This window comes from Rattus rattus, chromosome 9, assembly GCF_011064425.1.
Source record: "Rattus rattus isolate New Zealand chromosome 9, Rrattus_CSIRO_v1, whole genome shotgun sequence".
Classification (NCBI taxonomy): Eukaryota; Metazoa; Chordata; class Mammalia; order Rodentia; family Muridae; genus Rattus; species Rattus rattus.
This window is the reverse complement of record NC_046162.1, coordinates 40213902-40233358: the sequence shown is the minus strand read 5'-3', so window position 1 is coordinate 40233358 and position 19457 is coordinate 40213902. Positions and strand designations below refer to the sequence as shown.

Genomic DNA, 19457 nt, shown 5'->3' with positions numbered 1-19457 from the left:
AGTTGCCACCAAGCCTGAGGACCTGGGTTCAATAACCACGCGGGGGAAGAAGAGCACAAAGCCATGAAGGCCAGCCTCTGTTTCCATACCTGCAACACAGCAGATACATGCCTGTACACACACACACACACACACGCACACACACGCACACTGCAAAATAAATAATAAAGGTTTTAAAAAAAACCTAAATGAATAAAACAGAGAGCTGGTATATAACTTAGTGGTAACCTAGCACAGGTTAGATGTGATTCCAAGTTGTTTTTTTTTTTTTTTCCGGAGCTGAGGACCAAACCCAGGGCCTTGCACTTGCTAGGCAAGCGCTCTACCACTGAGCTAAATCCCCAACCTCCCCCCCCTTTTTTTTTTAAAAGGGAGAGATTTCAGTGAGTTCCAGGCCAGACAGGTCTACACAGAGAAACCCTGTCTCAAGAAAAAGCAAAAAAATACCATAAAACTAAAAAAGGGCGAACCGGCTGGCTCAGCAGTTAAGAGCACACTGACTGTTCTTCCCGAGGACCTGGGTTGTTTCCAGCATCCACATGGCGGCTTACAACCATCTGTTGCTCCAGTGCTCGGGGGAGCCCATACCTCTTCTGACTTCTCAGACATCAGGCACACATGTGGTACACAGACACACATACAGTCATAGCATGTATCCACATACAATAAATACGCCTTTTAAAAGAAGACTGCTAGGAAAGGAGGAAACTTCTAGAGTAGGTAAGTTGAAGTTCAGATGAAGAAAAGGGACCTTCTTCCAGATTTCACTGGAAGCAGCAACAGGCACGAAGGAGAAACACAGAGCTCTCTGCAGAGGAGAAGGCTGGGTGTGGACCTGAACCATGCAGGTTTGGGGACCACAGGAAACCTGTTCTATGGCTCATGGCTTTAGGGAACGCTACAGTCACTACTTAAGGAGTTGCCACTGGTATTAAAGGTCCTGGGACCTCCTCCAGCAATATACTCATTTAACATTTTCATTTATTTAATTTATGCATTTTATAGTACTGAGGGGTTAACCCAGGGATTGGACCGTGTTAGACAAGTGCTCTACCACTGAGCCAGTTCCTCCATTGTTCACCCTATGTTTCTCCAGAGGACGGGTCCATTGATGAACAATATCTTCATGATTCTTCATACTCTGTGTTTCTAGGCTCTGCCCTCAACACAAAAATGCCCTTTCCCAGCCTCTGACTCACAGCGACAGAATAGATGTTAGCCTTTTATTCTCTTACTAATGTAGGGCATCAGACACCCTCACAGCCTCACCTGCCATGCCGACACTCTTGAGAAGGAAGATGACAATCACTTAGTCTGTCCACAAACTGACATTGAACGTGTATGTTGACTGGGCCTCTTGGATGGCACGGCTCACCCAAGATAAAAGGGCAGTTCGAATCTTTCTTAACCTCTACCAACACAAAGGCCTAGAAGCCTTGTCAGGAAAGCTCTGAGACACCCCTGAAGTTTTCCAAGGTCTGGAAGCCCCTGCCCCTTTGCTGGACTCCCTTAAAATTAGAACAAATCCTCCACACTTTCAAATTCTCTCCAAGTCCAGCTGCTCTCAGGAAGGCTCCCCAGAACTGCCAGTTCCCTATCTCCAGGAGTCCTCACTTCCCCAACCTTAGTCTACAAGGACTTCCTTGCACCTCAGGATTGAAGGCATGCAGTCAGCCAGCATCTGAATGAGGGTGATGGGCTGGAGTAACATCAGAGGAGAGCAAGACCAAAGGATCGCTACTGTGTGCTGCACCTATCTATCCATACTTAAATTCAATTTAAAAAAGTACTGGGTTGGCAAAAGGCTCAGCAGGCTAAAGACGCTTGCTAACAAGCCTCGTGACTTGAATTTGAGCCCCAGGATCCACTCGATGGAAGAAAAAAATTCTGCGGGTTGGCTGCTTTCTGATCCTCCACATATGCAGTGAGGTGCACGTGAACACACACACACGCACGCACGCACGCACGCACGCACGCACGCACACGAATAATATTATTCATTTGAAGACTTTGGATCCCCTGGTGCTGGAGTTATAGGTGGTTCTAAATCACACAAATTGAGTGCTGGGAAAACCAAACTCAGGTCCTCTGCAAGCGCAGTTGGGGCTTTTAAGTACTGAGCCATCTATCTAGCTGTGAATTTTTTAAAAAAAGACTTTAAAAAATTTTAATTACAAAAGATATTTATAAAATGAAAATTGTGTGTGGGGCCCGATGTACCGCTGGGAGATAAATACACTTGTGTGTTGCATGTATTAGGTCCCGGGTGCCACAGCACTTATGTGTGCCAAACAAGACATGCTCGTGAGGTCAGTACCAGTGGGCGTTGACCTGACATTCACATGCTATCCAAGGCTTCCCATTCTTTGGCTCACTTGATCTTTGTGGTAACCCTCCAGATAGATGTTATTATGAAAAGTTTACAGACAAAAAAAAAAAAAAAAAAAAAAAAACAGAGGCAGAGGGAGACAGAGGTGACTGGGAAACTTATAAATAGTGGTTCGTTTAATCTTTTCAGAGGCAGAATGAATTCGAATTCTATCAAGGGATTACTTTTGTTTTGAAAGAGTCTCCCTGGCTCACTATGGAAATGAACCCATAGACATCTGCCTGCCTCTGCCTTCCAGGGGCTTGGATTTAGAGCACACGCCACCACACACAGCTTTTTCTTTCCTTTCCAGTTTATATCTGAAAATACTAAAACTTGGGGAAACAAAGGGACTACTGAGGTTCTGTAACTAGGGGATGGGCAAGAGCCAAAGCTGAGCCCAGAGGCAGGCCTAATGCCACACTCCAGTACTCACAGCACTTGAGAGAAAGGATCTGCGCTAGGGACATGGCTCAGCTGTTACGGGAATGATCTGTTCTCGCAGAAGACTCACGTCCAGTTCCCGATATTCATGTCAGGGGTCTCACAACTCCTTATAACTACTACAGCTCTGGACGGGCAAGCGGTGAGGGTGAGACTGACACCATTGGGAAGCACCTCTTTCCCGGGGTATTTGCACTCATGTGTGTGCACATGCACACACACAATTACAGAACAATAAGAAATGAATCTTTGCCTGGCAGTGGTGGTGCACACCTTTAATCCCAGCACTCTGGGGACAGAGGCAGGAGGATCTCTGAGTTTAAGGCCAGCCTGGTCTACAGAGCAAGTTCCAGGACATCCAGGGCTACACACAGAATCAGCCCTGTCATATGAGGTGAAATGGGACCCAAAGGGGATAGCACGGAGAGCTTCTTGACGTGGGATGTGTGTGCATTGTACTTTTAGAAGTGCCTGGTACTGGTAGATATTGTAGTTATTCAGTTAATAAGTGTTACTGAGAAAACAGTGAATAGCCCAGGGTCTTATCTTCCCATATTTGCTATAGTTTCTGTTTTTAAAATGACATTTACCTATTTTTTCCCATGGCCAGAGGGCAACTTGCAGTTCTCAGTTCTCAGAAATGAACTCAGGTCATCGGACTTGCCAGCAAGCACCTTTACCTTCTGAGCCATCTCCCTGGCTGTATCTCCTCCTCCTCCTCCTCCTCCTCCTCCTCCTCCCTCTCATTAATATCATTGTTATCATCGGGATTGTACAAATGAACAGGGTCCGTGGTGAGCACACATCTAATCGGTACTCGGTCCACCCGCCTTTCTACCTCTCCTGCCGCCGAGACCCCTTCCCTGTCCCTAATAATCCACGGTGTCCTTTAGATTGTCTTGTTTCCTTTTTAGTACTTTTCTGTATCCATCATCTTCTGTTTTGTTTTTATTTCACTTTCTTTCTTTCCTGAGTGCGTGTGTATATGGACATGCTGTGGCGTATAGGTGTGGAGGTCTGGGAACTACTTGCATGGAGTCTGTTCTTTCTTTCCATCGTGTGGGATCTGGGAATGGAACTCAGAAGGTCAAGCTAGGTGGCAAGCATCTTCACCCTGCAGCTGATTTCACCCTCTCTGTGCTCATCACTGTTAGGCAAATGAGCCCCACCCACTTTCCGAGTAGCCCTAGCTGTCCTGGAACTCACTCAGTAGACAAGGCTGGTCTCTCTAATTCAAAAGATTCACCAGCCTCTGCCTGGGATTAATAGTGTGCGCCACCACTGCCTGGAATGGTGGTTTTTTTCTTTTTGAGACTGGATCATTGTCCGTTGTATCCTCACACATTTTGCCCATGCTTTTGCCTGTTGATGGTTGCCTAAGCTGATCTAAATCTTGGCCCCTATAAACAGTGTTGTAATGCACAAAGGGTATGCTTTCATCCCTTTTGTCTGTGGACATATCACTTCCTGATACATACCTAGGAGCGTTATAACTAGATCATAATAATAGTTCCATTCTGCCTTTTTACAGGAACCACAACTGACGGTCCACAGTAGCTACAGTAGTTGATACTCCTTCGGCAATAAATAACAGGTCTTTGTTCCCACACCCTTCCCAACATATCCCCACCCCCTTCCTCCCTTCATTTTTTTGATGAGAACCTTTCTAACTCAGGAGTGATGATTCTCGTTGTCATATCTTTCGCTTCTCCTTTTTGGCTCCAGAGTGGTTTGTGGTTGCTGGAGGATAAAGAGGGAGGGAGGAGAAAGACAAAGGGATAGAGAGGAAGGGACCAGGCTGTGCTGGGAAGAACACCCAGCTGTTGAGCAGAGGTGGGTCTTGTCGAAGTCCATCAGAGCAGCCTGAGGCTGTATAGTGAACCTCACACAATAGGTGGCCAGTGGGAGTCCCACCAGGAGGTAAGCATGGGCGACCGATGTAGTTTACTTGGTAGTGTACTTGTCTAGCTTGTAAAAAGCTTGGAGTTCAGTCTCCATCACTGTATGAAGTGTGGTCTGGTTATGGTGCCCTCTGACTATAATCCTGGTACTTAATGTGTAGAAGGGAGAATAGAAATTCAAGGTCACTTTCATCTTTGTTGTGAGTTCGAGGCCAGCCTGGGACACATGAGGCCTGTCCTGAGGCCACTGCGGAAGGCAGGATGGAAAAGAGTTTGCTTATGTAGAATTGATGAGGTGAAGGTAGGTTGGTGTCAGGGGCAGAATCAGGGGCAAGTGTGTGGAAAGCTGGTGCCTTCTGTTAGCCCTTCTCTACTACAAACCATCTCACCCTAACTCTGGGCCTCTTTCAAGTGTAACTGGGGTGCATCCTCACCCTACTTGATAGAAAATGGTTGCTCCAGGGTTAGGTGTCTTGGGTGTGATGATGACAACAGTGTCTTTCCCCATTCCCTTTCACATGACAGGTTGCAGAGGTGATCTCAGTTGAGCCTCTCTTCCCAGGAGCTGAAGTCATTGCACAGCATGTGCCGGAGAGGCTGTGAGTCTTTGGGGCTGGAAAATGTTCCCCAGCTGGCATTGTTTGTTCTGGTCAAGGTCTCTCCCCATATTACCCACCCCCATGTTGGCATAGGCAGTACTGTACCCAAGGGCTACCAGAGGAAGTGAATGGCCCAGCACAATTTCTTCTAGAAACCCAAGGTCCTTTGGAAAATTAAACTCACAGAGGGATAAAACTGTGGGTTCAAGGCCAGGTGTGGAGGTGCTGCATGTCTGTAATCCTAGGACCTGGGAAACGGAGGTAGGAGGATTATAAGTTTATGGGTAGGGCTGGAGAGAAGGGTCAGCACTTGCTGCTCTTTCAGAGGACCTAGGTTCAGTTCCTGGCATGTACACGAGGGCTCAGAATCATCTTTAACTCCAATTCCAGGGGATCTGACATACTCTTCTGGCCCCCATAGGTACTAGAATGTACACAGCACACACATACACACAGGCAAGACGACTATATACATCAAAAACTACCAAAAAAAAAAATCTACCAAGCAGCACACACTTTTAATCCCAGCACCCAGGAAGCAGAGGCAGGCAGATCTCTGAGTTGGAGGCCAGCCTGGTCTATAGAGTGACTTCCAAGACAGCTAGAGCTATACAGAGAAACCCTGTCTCAAATATATATATATATATATATATATATATATATATATATATATATATATATATATCTCAAATAATTAAAGCAGTGCTCTTGCATGAGCAAGTGTGCTGTGAGCTAAGGCATGGTAGCTCTTCCTGCACTCATCCCTAGCTCCCAAAAAGGCAGAGTAATGGTCCTGGGCTAAGGGGGCTCCGAAAGGCTTCCACAGCTCCAGAGTAGGAGAGTAGGGACTTGGGTTACCAGACAGTCTCCTAGGTTCCCTGGTTTTCATTCCCAACTCTGTCTCAGTTCAGAAGTTCTCAGCACCAGGAGCAAACATAGGTATTTAACTACATAAAGATATTTAGACCCACTGTGTGTTGTTTTTACTTTCTTTTTTCTTGTCATGGGTAATCTAGGCTACAGTTACAAATACGTAGATAAGGCTGACCTTGAATTTCTGATCTCCCTGGCTTTACAACCTGAATGCTAAAACTATAGGCACGTACTAACATGCCTGGTTTTAAACAAACAAACACAAAAAAGCATCCATATTAATTTTTGATCCTGTCTTGTATTTAGACAAAAAAAAAAAAATGCTTGTGTTCAGAACGTGGTAGTATGTCAGAAACCAGAAGTCTGGGCTGGGGATGTGGGCTCAGTAGTCAAGCACTGAGTCTGGAAAGTGTACGGCCTTGTTGATTCTCAACACTGCAAATAAAGTATCACTGGGATCATTAGCCTGAACCACTCAGTGGTATCGTGGTACAGCATGTGCTTAGCATGCAAGAAGGGATCTACATTCACTCTTTAGTACTGAAGGATGGGGGTGGGGGTCTGAATTAAGATTCCAGCTCTAGCTCCTGTCTTACAACCCAGCTCCTTTCCCCAGCCTTCCTTTTTGCTGGTGCTACCTAGGAAGGCCAGATGCAGTACTAGCCTTCTGTATTTTAATTTTTGAGACACGATCTTGATATTTAGTTCCAGCTGAACTGGTACTTACTCTGTAGCTCAGGCTAGCCTTGAACTATCTCCAATTTTCCTGCCTCAGCATTACAGGCGTGTGCTACCTCATCGGTCTTGCCCTTTGTTATAATCTTTTTTTTTAAAAGATTTATTTATTTATATATATGAGTACACTGTAGCTGTCATCAGACACACCAGAAGAGGGCATCAGGTCTCATTACAGATGGTTGTGAGCCACGATGTGGTTGCTGGGATTTGAACTCAGGACCTACGGAAGAGCAGTCAGTGCTCTTAACCGCTGAGCCATCGCTCCAGTCCCCAATTTTTTTTTTTCTTTTTTAAAGATACTATCTTATTTGTGTCTGAGTGCTTTGCCTTCTAGTATGTTTGTGCACCACATGGGTGCCTGGTGCCCAAAGAGGACGTCAGATTCCTTGGGACTGTAGTTATACATAGATGGTTGTGAGCCACTTTGTGGTGCTGGGAACCAAACTTAGGTCCTTTGAAAGAACAGCCAGTGGTCTTAACCACTGAACCTCTCTCTAGACCTATTATTATTTTGTTTGTTTCAAGACAGGGCTTCTCTTTGTAGCCCTGGCTGTTCTGGAACTCACTCTATAGATCAGGTTGGCCTTGAACTCAGAGATTCCCCTGCCTCTGCCTCCAGAGTGCTGGGATGAAGGGTGGGCACCACCACCACCGCCATCGGCTTTCCAGCCCTCCATTATATGAATTATTATTATTTTTTAAAGATTTATTTATTGGGCTGGAGAGATGGCTCAGTGGTTAAGAGCACTGACTGCTCTTCTAGAGGTCCTGAGTTCAATTCCCAGCTGTCTGAAGACAGCGATAGTGTATCCACATACATGAAATAAATAAGTCTTTTAAAAAAAAGATTTATTTATTATACATAAGTACACTGTAGCTGTCTTCAGATACACCAGAAGAGGGCATCAGATCTTATTACAGATGGTTGTGAGCCACCATGTGGTTGCTGGGAATTGAACTCAGGACCTCTGGAAGAGCAGTCAGTGCTCTTAACCACTGAGACATCTCTCCAGCACCCCATTATTTGAATGTAAGAAAAACTATTGGATTTGCTTGTGCCATGGACTGGCCTAGTGTCCCTTATTTCTCTGAACTTCAGTGTCCTCATCTTTAAAACAAGAAGATGAAATAATTATTCAGTTTACTTTCTTAGGGTTGAGTATCTCTAGTTGAAGATAGTTCTAAAGAGTCTAAATTCAGAGCTCCCCCAAACCTCATCCAATGCCTCTCTCTGGCCCAGGACAGGGTCCAGAGTAGCCATCTCAGAGCACTGGTTCCCACGAAAGAGAGCCTGGACACTTTTGTTGGCACTGACACTGAGAGCTAGGTAGATAAACCAGCTAGTTATATGCTACACAAAGCCTTGCTATGCCTACAAGTTGTATGAGAGCATATCTCCCCTCTACATCCAATTAGTAAGTGGCCTATGACTTTAACCCCAGTACTCAGGAGGCAGAGGCAGTGGGATCTCTGTGAGTTTGAGGCTAGCCTGGTCTATAGAGTGAGTTCCTGGACAGCCAGGGCTACACAGAGACACCCTGTCACGAGAGCACAAACACAAAACAAAAAGAGAAAACAAAAAGAAACTATTTACCAATAACTAAAGTGAGCCCTGGTGACAAGTGTAGTGATGTGCTTTGACTAAGGGCAGACATGCCACAGTTTTGTAGAACCCTGCCTAAGCTAGGTGGTGGTGGCCCATGCCTTTAACCTCGGCACTCTTGAGGCAGAGGCAGGCAAATCTCTGTGAGTTCCAGGCCAGCTGCTTGAATTCTCTATTCCCTTTAAACCATATGTTCCTCTGCACCTCTTCAAGCATTGGCTTTGGTGAGTTGTGCCTTATAATATCGGCCACTTTGGCTGTCTCGTTGACTACTAGGCATTAATTTTCCTCAGAGAGGGGCTATCAGGGAAAGGGAGAGCTGTCCCAGGCTTGTAGGCCCAGGACTGGAGTTGGAACTGGACATCAGATTGCTAGGAACACTTTTTCCAGTATTCCTGATGTCCACAACACCAGGGCCTGCTAAGTCTTTTCAGGAAGCCGAAGCCTTGCCCTCCACCCAGGAGACGACCTGTTTTTTAATCCTTCTTTTGGAGAGTTCCACCAACCTTCCAGACTGTTTGGTTCTCAGATTTCTGATCCAGTCCCTGACACTTCTCTCATTTCCAGTATTTTGGGATCTGAGTTCAAGGAAACCTTCCCTCAGCAACTAAGGAAGCAAATCTCAGTCAGATGGTGGCGGTGCATCTCTCTGATCCCAGCACTAGGGAGGCAGAGGCAGGCCGATCTCTGTAAATGCGAAGCAGGCCTGGTCATCTGGTATACAGAGAGTTCTAGGGCAGCCAGCACCCAGAGCTACATAGAAAAACAAACAAACAAACAAACAAACAAACACAAACAAAAAAACCCTGCTTGAAAAACCAAACCAAACCAAACAAACAAAAAGCCAATATTGTCTACTTCATTACAGCGTAGTGACTACTGGACAATATTTGTTTCTTGCCTTCCCCCACCTTACAGTGTAAATTCCGGGAGGACAGGTGCTTGTTAGCCTGGTTTATTGGCAGACTTTTCTAAGAACTTTGCAGGCCCCCAGAGTATGAAGTCAGTAAATATTTATTGAACCGAATGACAGTGAAATTTGAAACCGCCTGGCATAAATGGCTCCTTCATTTTACAATAGAGAATCGAGACCCAGGAAGTGGACCTGACTACAGCAGTTAACCCAAACTGCAATGGGGTCAGGGTTACGTTACAAATCTCAGAGCTTTCTGAGTCCCTCGACTAAGTGTCAGTTCAACCCCACCCTAAACAATTCTGTAGAAAACACACAAGCTACTTGAAAGAAAAGCCATTTCCTGCCCATAAAACACTGGGTCTCGAGGGCCTGTAGAGTGTGGGCACTACTGGGAAATCTGTTCTGTTTCCGAGGTGCTCGCTGCCCCTATGGGGTAAGAACTCCCTTGGACCCATTACCAGTGCCCTGACCAGGCTGCAGCTGGGCCAAGGTCACAGGAGTGGGGCCAGAAGCCACGCACAGGGGGAGGTCAATTTTTTTTTTTTGCATCATTACCCAAGTCAGGGCTGATATATTAAAAGACCCCTTCCCCGGAGCCCCGCAACCCTTGTCACCAGCGTTAGCAGGCTGGGCTGGCCGCGTGGCCGGGTCCCATGTGCTCCACCTGCGGTCGCTCTGGGGCGCTGGCTCTTTAAGGCTCCTCCCCACCCCCGCCCTTCGGAGTTGCATCAGGCACGTGCTCGCCCCCGTTCGCTTGCCGCGCCACAGGAATGGCCGCCGGGGGGGGGCCGGGGCGGACCTTCCGCCCTGCGCGCGCGCGCCCGCCGCCGCGCCGTCCCCGCCCTCGCGCGCCGCGTCGCGAGGCGCGCGCCTGCCCGCCGCCCGCCGCGGATCGCGTGGTCTGGCTCGGCTCTCCGCGCCGCTCCCCCCGGGCCGTCCGCACCACTGCAGCCCCCGAGCCGCCCCGGGCCGGGGGCGGGGGACGCAGGCCGCGGACCGAGGTCCGCCAGGCCGGCTAGGCGCGCCGGAGCTCTCCGCCCGGCGCGCCGCTCAGCGTCCGCCCGTCCGCGCCGCCCCGCGTCCGCGCGGCCCGGGCCCCGGCGCCCCGCCAGCGGCCTCGAGCGGGGCCCGCGGCGCGCCCGGCCCCTCCGCGCAGATGGCCACTCAAGTGGAGCCGCTGCTGCCGGCGGGTGCCGCGCTGCTGCAGGCCGACGAGCACGGTCTGGCGAGGAAGAAGCCGGCGCCCGACACCCAGGCCGAGTCGGGCCCGGGTGACGGCGGTGGTGAGCCCCACGGCGGCGTCCGCAGGCCGCGGCCCGCCTGCGCCAGGCCTGGCCGCGACGGCACGGAGCGCGAGAGCCCACGGCCACCCGCAGCTGCGGAAGCCCCAGCGGGGAGCGACGGCGAGGACGGCGGCCGGCGTGACTTCGTGGAGGCACCGCCGCCCAAGGTGAACCCGTGGACGAAGCACGCGCCGCCGCCGCCGTCCGCGGTGAACGGACAGCCGCCTCCAGGTGGGTCTGCGCGGCGCGGCACTGGCCCGCGCAGTGACGCGGGCGTTTCCTTCAGAGCGGGGCTGCCGGGGCCGCAGCGGTTGGTGGCAACGGCATGCCTCGGGCCTAGCTTGCGGGACTGGGCCGGGCGGGGCCGCTCGGTGTGCCCTGTGTGCCCTGTGTTTCCTATGCGTGTCGGCGCCTGGAGAGTGCGTGTTCAGTGAACATGTGTCACGGCTCCGAGCGGAGTCTGCCTTTGAACTTTGCAACTTTGCGCTTCGGGGAGCCGGGTGAGGCGTAGGGAGCGCGGGCCCCTGCGTGCCCGGGAGCCGGTGGCGGCCCGCGGCGACGCGAGGGGCGTGTGTGGCGGCGAGGGAGTGGCCGCGCCGGTGCGGGGCGGGCGGGTGACAGTTGGGCGCCATGCGCGGTGCCAGGACTGTTCGCTGCGCTCGCCGGCCTGAGCTGCGCGCGGGGCTCCCCTCCCCCGCTGAGTCCGGGCGGGAGGTGGCTAGGGAATCCTGGCCGGGCGCGATCGGCGTGGGCATCTAGTAGCGCACCACTCGGGCACAGCCTCCGCCTGTGTACTCCCCGGTGTCTCGTGAGCATGGCCCTTGAGTTTGACCGTCGGAGTCCTGGTACTTGTACTTTTAAAAAAAGAGAGAAAAGAAAAGAAAAACTCCTTTTGGAGCTTCGGTGAGGTTGCCTAACCTAAACTGGGCACCGAGGAAGTCGTAGCTAGCCTCTTTCAGGTTCCAGAGTGCAGGAAAGTGTAGGCCTACCCCTGGGGGAAACCAGCACGTTGGTTGCCCTTTCGATTTCTCTTAGGGTTGCTTCATAAGGAAGAGGGCACATGGGGTGGGGGTGTACTAGAGTTTCTCTCTTCTTCTCCTTCCCTTCCAGAATCCTCTTATGCAAGGGGCAGTACTGAAACCTCCATTTTCTTTCATATCCTCGCTTTCCACCCACAGAGTGGGAGAAACAACTTTAAGACACTCTTTGGTCCTGCCTCTCTTTAAATTCAGAGGTATAATCATCCTCTCGAGCCGCGCTCCTCAGAAGTTTAAATGAGGCTGTTCACTCAGTTCGCCGCGCTTAGCTACTGGTGAACCTGCCTTGTGGGTTTTAAGTCAGCTGTGACATCAGGCAGGATTGGGTGCCTGAGCTGGCATTTTGTGTAAAGCCAGGGGCCCTTGATAGCTTGCGTCATTGGAGTTATTGATCGTGGGAAGAAGACAGTTTGGCTGGCATCTCAACTTTTCCTCCGGATAAAGCCAAATTCAATATGTGACCAAAGCACACATTCTAGGCATGGTATGTCTGTTCTGTACCCGTGTTTGTTTTTGGAATCTTAAAAATGAGTGACTACCAGTTGGTTTAGAACCTTTGGAGTAGTCTTTTGACAGACTACCAGAATTAATCCAATAGTTTCTTAGTTTAAGCTCATTAAGACCTGGGTGCTTTTTAAAGTGAATTCTGTGATTGGGTTGTCTGTCTGGTAAGGTTAGGTAGTGGCCTTATCTCTTCAGCCAAAGGGATCTGTAGGTCCGTTTTTAGCTCTGATTTTATTTGCAGCCCGGGCATCTTTAAATGTGACACCAGTGGTGTGGTTGTGTGGTATTGGAATTTTTATGTTCTGTGATGCATATGTTTTAGGGAGTGTACAGAAATGAGTGTCTCATAAGCAACCTAAGCTTTCCAAAGCTTGCTGCAAATGCCTATTTTTAGCCTTCTTTTGGCTCAGATGCTGGTGTTTTAGTTTTTAAGGGACACAAGCAGTAACTAGTAATAAAATATGTTTTACCCTTTTATCCCTTTCATGTGGCATTTTTCTATCTTGTTTAAGCTTCCAAATCCTAGGTTTGTATTTGAAGAGGGGGGAGCGAGGGCATAATCTTAATGGCCTGGAACTTAATCAAGGTTGGTCCTAAACTCCTGATTCTCCTGCCTCTGCCTTCTCCATACCTGATTTTAGCGGCACTCTCCCCGCCCCCCCACCACGTGTGTGTGTGTGTGTGTGTGTGTGTGTGTGTGTGTTTGTTTTGTTCCTTAGTCCCAGTTGGTTTTTCATACATATGTTAGTCTCTACTGCAGTTTCCCCTTCATTCCTCCCAGTATCACACACACACCATTTTAGGTTTATGGTTTTAAATTTTGGGATTTGTCCTTTTGGACACCGTTCCTAACAGTACTATTTACATTCTTCCCCTTATTCCAGCCACACCCCCTTTCAATCTTGAGTGCCCAAGTGGGAAGAGATACATAGGTTCTGCACGTGTTCTGTCTCTTGTTAGCTGAGTCTCACCTTCCCCTTCGTACAACAGGGATTAGTTTATGATGTGCATGCCTCTCAGGACAGTGGTGACCCTTCACTGTGATAACAGTGGTTCTCAACCTTCCTAATGTTGTGACTCTGTAAAAATACAGTTCCTCATAAAATTATTTTTGTTGCTACTTCGTAACTTTGCTACTGCTGTGAATCATAATGTAAATATCTGTGTTTCCTAGTGATCTCAGATGAGCCCTGTGGAGCAGCTTAAGAACTGCTTCGCGGGGTTGGGGATTTAGCTCAGTGGTAGAGCGCTTGCCTAGGAAGCGCAAGTCCCTGGGTTCGGTCCCCAGCTCTAGGGGAAAAAAAAAAGAACTGCTTCGTGCTTAGGAGATTATGGACCCTTCAGGGATTTTGATGTTCGGTTTCATTTTTGTTTTGTTTTGTTTTAACTTGTGAAAAGAAGGCAGAGAATGCACATCTTTTGTTTTTGTGTATAGCTTAACACCCCCACAAGTAGTAGTTTGCTTTAAAGTTGACCTTTGAACTGGGAGTGGTGGTTCACACTTAGGGTCCCAGCAGAAGAGTGGTCATGGTTCAGGGCATGGAGATACTCCTTTTTAAAAAAAAAAAAAAAAAAAAAAAAACGGGTTGGGGAGCACAAAGCCCTGAAGTTTGGTCCCCAGCTCCGAAAAAAACAAAAAAACAGCCAAACAAGAAAAAACTTTTTATGCACCCTTAATAAAAATTGTCTTAGAGCTCACTCTATAGACTATGGGCCTTGAATTCAGAGATCTGCCTGTCTCTGCTTCCTCAGTGTTGGGATCACAGGTGTGTGCCACCACTGCCCAGCTCTTCAGAGGACATTTTACAAGAGTCTGGTCTCTCCTTTCATCATCCACAGGTCCTGAAAATTGAATTCAGGTAGTCATGCCGAATGGCATGCTTTTACCTGCTGAGCCATCTTACCAAACCTTGGCATCAACACCCCTCTCCCTTCTCTCTGAGTAACAGCCCTGGAACTCAGTTTGTAGACCAGGCTGGCCTCTAGCTCTGAGGTCTGCCTACCTCTGCCTCCCAGAGCGCTGGGATTAAAGGTGTGCATTACGCTTGGCTGCAATTAACAGCTTTACATAGGTCAGTTACTCAAGAAGTGACTACCTGTTTTGGGGTGTCTTTTTGTTTTTGTTTTTGTTTTTTTCAAGACAGGGAGGGGTTCTCTGTGTAGCCCAGGCTCTTGGAAGTCTGTAGATCAGTCTGGCCTCGAACTCAAGAGTTCCCCCTCTCTGCTTCCTGAGTCCTGGGATCAAAAGGGTACACCACCATTGCCTGGATGAAATGACTACTTTTGCCTTGGGACATGGTATAATGATGATGAGTTCTGCATGCTTCTGCTGCATGTCTAGCGCCATGCCCACCATTCTTTTCCAGTAATGATGATCTTTTTTTAAAAGCAATTGAAAAATAATTCAATTATTTTTATGTGCATTGGTGCTTTGTATATATGTATGTCTGTGAGGGGGTCTGATTCTCTGGAACCAGAGTTTCAGGCAGTTGTAAGCTGTTGTGTGTGTACTGGGAATTGAATCTGGGTCCTCTGGAAGAGCAGCCAGCGCTCTTAACCACTGAGCCATCACTCCAGCCCCCCAATTTTTTTTTCTGACAACTTTTAGGGTTTCACTCTAGCCTAGCATTACCTTGAACTCACTGTAGTTCAGACTGACCTTTGAATTTCTGACAATAATCCTGCCTCAGCCTTTTGGGAGTTAGGATTATATGCATTAGTTACTATGCCTACCAAATCAAGTTTTCATTTGTCTTAAATAAGCTTTAGTTAATTTGCTTCTCTCCAAGACCCTGGGGAGCGTTCACAAGAGCTCACGTACTGTATCTGCCTCTCACTGGGTATATTGAGAAAGCTGGTGCCTGAACTGGGCATAGAGTCTGAGACTTAGTGCTTCATTTCTGTTTGTGTGAGTCTCTTTGAAATAGAGCTAATGATTGCAGCCTGGCCTGCTAACTGATGGTGTCCTGGGACCCTGTTCTGTCCCTGCTGCTGTGGTAGTTGGTCATCACTAGGGCCTCTCAGCATTGTTAGGCTTTGAAACTCTGGCTCTGGAAACTGGCTCTTTACACTTTTGGTCCCCAGGTAAGTTTCTAAGTTGCTGGGTAATCTTAGAATTGTGTGCCTGTCTTGAGCCCCTGTTAACTTTACCCTTCTAAAGAAGGGTGATGGCTGTGGTTTTGGAGAATGGTTGTGAGAATCAAATGTTTACGAAACTCTTAGTACATGGGTCAGACCATTTATGGTGGAAGCCCATAAATGGTGCCTGTAGTAAACACTGCTCAATATTATTTTTGTGGGGCAAGTGAAATGGCTCATCAGATGAGGGCACTGGCTTGGTACCTTCTGAGTTAGATCCTCAGAGCCCATGTGGTTGATAACCTGCAAGTTGTACTTGACTATACACACAGAACTAAAAAGGAGTATTGCCTATATGATAAATAGTTATCTTGTCCTAACCCCCACTCAATCCCACTGACACAGAGTGGTCTTTCTGACTTATTTCTTCATTTGCAGGGAATTAGATTAGATTTAAATGTCTTTTAGGTTCCAGTGTTAAAACTGTGTTCTCCTTGTTAGAACCCCAAGTCCACTCCACCCACAAAGCAAAATTAAAGCAGAGCTTTTAAGTGCATGTGTCTTCAAATCTGCCCATGTGATTGGGAACTCCCATCTTGACACTAAGCCCCGGGAAGGCTGGAGAGAGGCTCTTGGTTTCATTAAATGAGAGTGGTAGCTTGGAGGGCACATGGTGGAGTGATTGGCCTTATTGTATGGTCATAGAAAGTTCACAACAGCACTTGTGAAATGCCTCCCACTCACAGTACATTGAGAAAACAGGATGACCTTGCAGTCCCCATCCTAACACCTCACAAGTACTGGAATTAAAGGTGTGTGTGGCCAACTGGGGTTATCCAGTGTTTAACGAGAAGTTCTGTGCAGCAACTTTTTTTCAGTGAAGCAGCCTTTTAAAAGGGGAATATTAAAGATGAAAAGGTCATGCATGGGTTGGGGATTTAGCTCAGTGGTAGAGCGCTTGCCTAGCAAGTGCAAGGCTCTGGGTTCGGTCCCCAGCTCTGAAAAAAAGAAAAAAGGAAAAAAAAAGAAAAGGTCATGCATATCTGGATCTTCATTTGAACAAACTAGACCATGAGATGTTTTGAAACAGGGTCTGGTGGCTCAAGCCTGTGCTCCCATTACAGAGACTAAGGCAGAAAGAGTTTTTGGTCAGCTTGGCTAGAGTGAGATCTAGTCTCAAGCAAACAGGACCCCCCCCCAGACAAGTCCTTTTGATGATAAATGAAGAAATTTGATCATTTTAGGTCCTATTAGGAAGTTATCCTGTTTGTTAAGAGCATATGGTCATCCACTTGTTTTGAGTTTGCTGATTATGTTATATTATTGCAAACGAGCACTAAGAACTGTGAGTACAGTTTGAATAAATGAGGCTTAAGACTTTCCTCACCCTAGTTCATGTCACTTTTTCTTCTGAGGAAGGCACAGTTAGGATTCTTTTTTTTTTTTTTTTTTTTTTTTTAAGATTCATTTATTTATTATATAGCTGTTTTCAGACACACCAGAAGAGGGCATCAGATCTCATCACAGATGGTTGTGAGCCACCATGCGGTTGCTGGGAACTGAACTCAGGACCCCTGGAAGAGCAGTCAGTGCTCTTTTTATTTATTTATTTATTTTTTCTTTTCTTTTTTTCGGAGCTGGGGACCGAACCCAGGGCCTTGCGCTTCCTAGGCAAGCGCTCTACCACTGAGCTAAATCCCCAACCTGCAGTCAGTGCTCTTAACCACTGAGCCATCTCTCCAGCCCACCAGCTCTCTTGAATCCTGAACTTCCTCAGAGACTGAATCTTTGCCTAGGTCTGAAGTGGGTCCCAAGCCAGAGTCAGCATTTTCCACTGTTACTCAGCCATCTCTTTTTCTCTTCCCTGGGATCAAGCACAGAGAGAAGGAGGAGCAGTGCCCTAAACCACAAAGCCCTCTTAAAAATGGAGAGCCTGGCAGATGGGAATGTCCTTGTTCACAAAATCCAAGAGGTGATCAGAGGGGTAATTAGGTGTTGCTGGGGCTCCGGAAAGGTTTCAGGCCAGGCTCACAGACCTCTGTTGGCTAATCCAGAGTGATCTCAGGGAGATGGTCAGGAGAGAGGGTTACTTTAACCTTCTAGGCCTGAGGTTTTGATAATAGCTAATGAAGTGGAGGGAGAAGTTGAAGAAATTTAAATTATAACCTGGGCAGAGAGAGTACTTAACTTCTTCCTGTCTTCTATGCCTTCCTTCCTAGCTTGCCTAGCCTCTCCATTCTTCGTGCAGTTAAGGACTCGTGCAGTGCTACCAAAGTTCTGAGGATCTGGTTGATGGCACAGCATCCCACACAAGATTAATTGGCTCATAGCCAGAGGATGAATCCCATAACTAGATTTTTGTAGACTGAGGTGATTGTCTTGGGGGGGAGGGTATTTTGTGCCTTTCCTAAATGGGGATGAGTATCCGTGAGTCTGGTGAGTTTTGAGATGGCTAGCTTCCTGTGGTGGGTTTTCCATGAAATAATAGGGACAGCCTTGATGTGACACCTTTGTCATTTAGCTGTCCTTGGACTGGCTGAGTTCTAGGTGTGGGGAAAGGCCTTCCTGGTGAATTATGTAAAGCTGGCCAGGTGGTGAAGGCCATCTTCATTATCTTAGTCTGGGGTACTGTGTGAACTGCTGTTGACCACCACAGAGAGAGAGAGGTCCATTCATGGGCATCATCCTGCAGTAGCCAGGATCTGTAGTTTTTTTTTTTAAATGTCTTACTCTTTAAAACATTTGTCTCAGCAGGTGCTCCTTAACCTGATTCTCATATGAAAAACAGACTCAGAGATTCGGCAGCTGTAAGTGTTCAGAGAAACTTGAGGCCATCCTGCACTGTTTTTGTGAAGGCACATCAAATTCATTAGTACAATCCTTTAAAGGCCTTAAAATTGCCTCTAGGTCTAGATATTTCTTTATACTCTGAGTGTCTGAACTAGAACTTAGGTTGTCCCAGCAGCTTCTTTACTGTCTCCTGTTAACTTCTGTTTAGAACCCTCTGGATTTTCAGAACAGGAGTCCTTAGCCTGGCCTAGGACTTACTGGGCTGAGTCCTCTACCCATCATGCACTCACTATATATCACTTTCTTCTTTCCCAGGAGTGACTGTAGTGTGTCTTTTGCTTTGGGCCTTTAGTTCTGGACTGCTCTTTCTTTGGATTGATGTCATGGTGAGGCCTTCCCAGACCACGCTGCATAGTTATAAACCCTGGCCCTGGACTGCTTCCCCTCCCTCTGATCCTGCTGTGTCTTTTTAGCTTTGTCTCTATTTGGTTAAGCTGTCCCTGGCACTATAGTTGAGGCTGACAAGTTGCAGTGGCAGTCAGTGTATACATACTGGTGAGCAGGTAGACGGGTGGTGTGCTTTGTGGGTTTGCTCTGTGTGAGATGTTGAAGATACTATAGTAGATAGGAGGATGTGTACCTAAAGTTCAGTGTGAGAGAAAGTGCCATGTGGGGAGAGCATATGTGGTGCAGCAGAGGCGTCCTGTGCAGTTCAGCTCAGAGATCCTGGGGAGCAGGGCTGAGCCGACATGGGAAGGGTGAGTGGGGTTGCTGAGCAAAGCCTGTGATCACTTCATTTTTGGTTGAGAGCAGGGTGGAGCCCAGGGAGCTGAATTCCCTGTGGTTGGAGTACAGCCAACTAAAAAGGTGCTTCATAGGAGTGCTAAGTCCCAATTTTAGCAGAAATCCATAGGCAGGCAGTCTTAGGGGATTTTAAGTGAAAAGAAAGGTGGTCAGATTTTTCCTTTTACAAGATGACCTTAGCAGAATTTACTTTAAGATAAATGGTTTGGGGTTTCATGTCTGATCCTTTGGACTACAATTCCCAGATTGTACAAAAAGGAGCCCCACATGCTATACTGCTTCCCAGCCACTTTGCAGCACAGTCCCTGGATGGGGACTACATTTCTGAAGTCAACTGAGGTCACACCCGTGCTCAGGAACAGGGAGTTTGCATGGTCCTGGAGAGGCTAAGTGTCTTCCTGAGAAGGCTGGCTGGCCTAAGGAGGTGGACTTTGTTTCAGTGCAGACCCTAGTTGTCAGCTCTATTCCGGTAGGTGTGCCCTGGTACGTTTGGTTTTCCTCCTCTTTTAAGAGAATGGG

At 47.8% G+C, this 19457-nt stretch overlaps 1 protein-coding gene across 2 annotated transcripts in view; it reads left to right on the top strand.

Annotated features, from left to right (window-relative positions):
• Larp1 (La ribonucleoprotein 1, translational regulator) overlaps window positions 1–19457 on the top strand; it is a 90852-nt gene that overhangs the window by 27952 nt on the left and 43443 nt on the right. Inside the window, exon 1 of one of the 2 annotated variants that reach the window (XM_032913832.1) lies at window positions 10313–10956. The exons of the other annotated variant lie outside the window; for it this stretch is intronic. Within the exon in view, the coding sequence (XP_032769723.1) occupies window positions 10599–10956 (358 nt within the window). The 5' untranslated portion in view covers window positions 10313–10598. Of the gene's footprint in view, window positions 1–10312; window positions 10957–19457 lie in introns of those variants that run through there. 2 annotated transcript variants of the gene reach the window in all.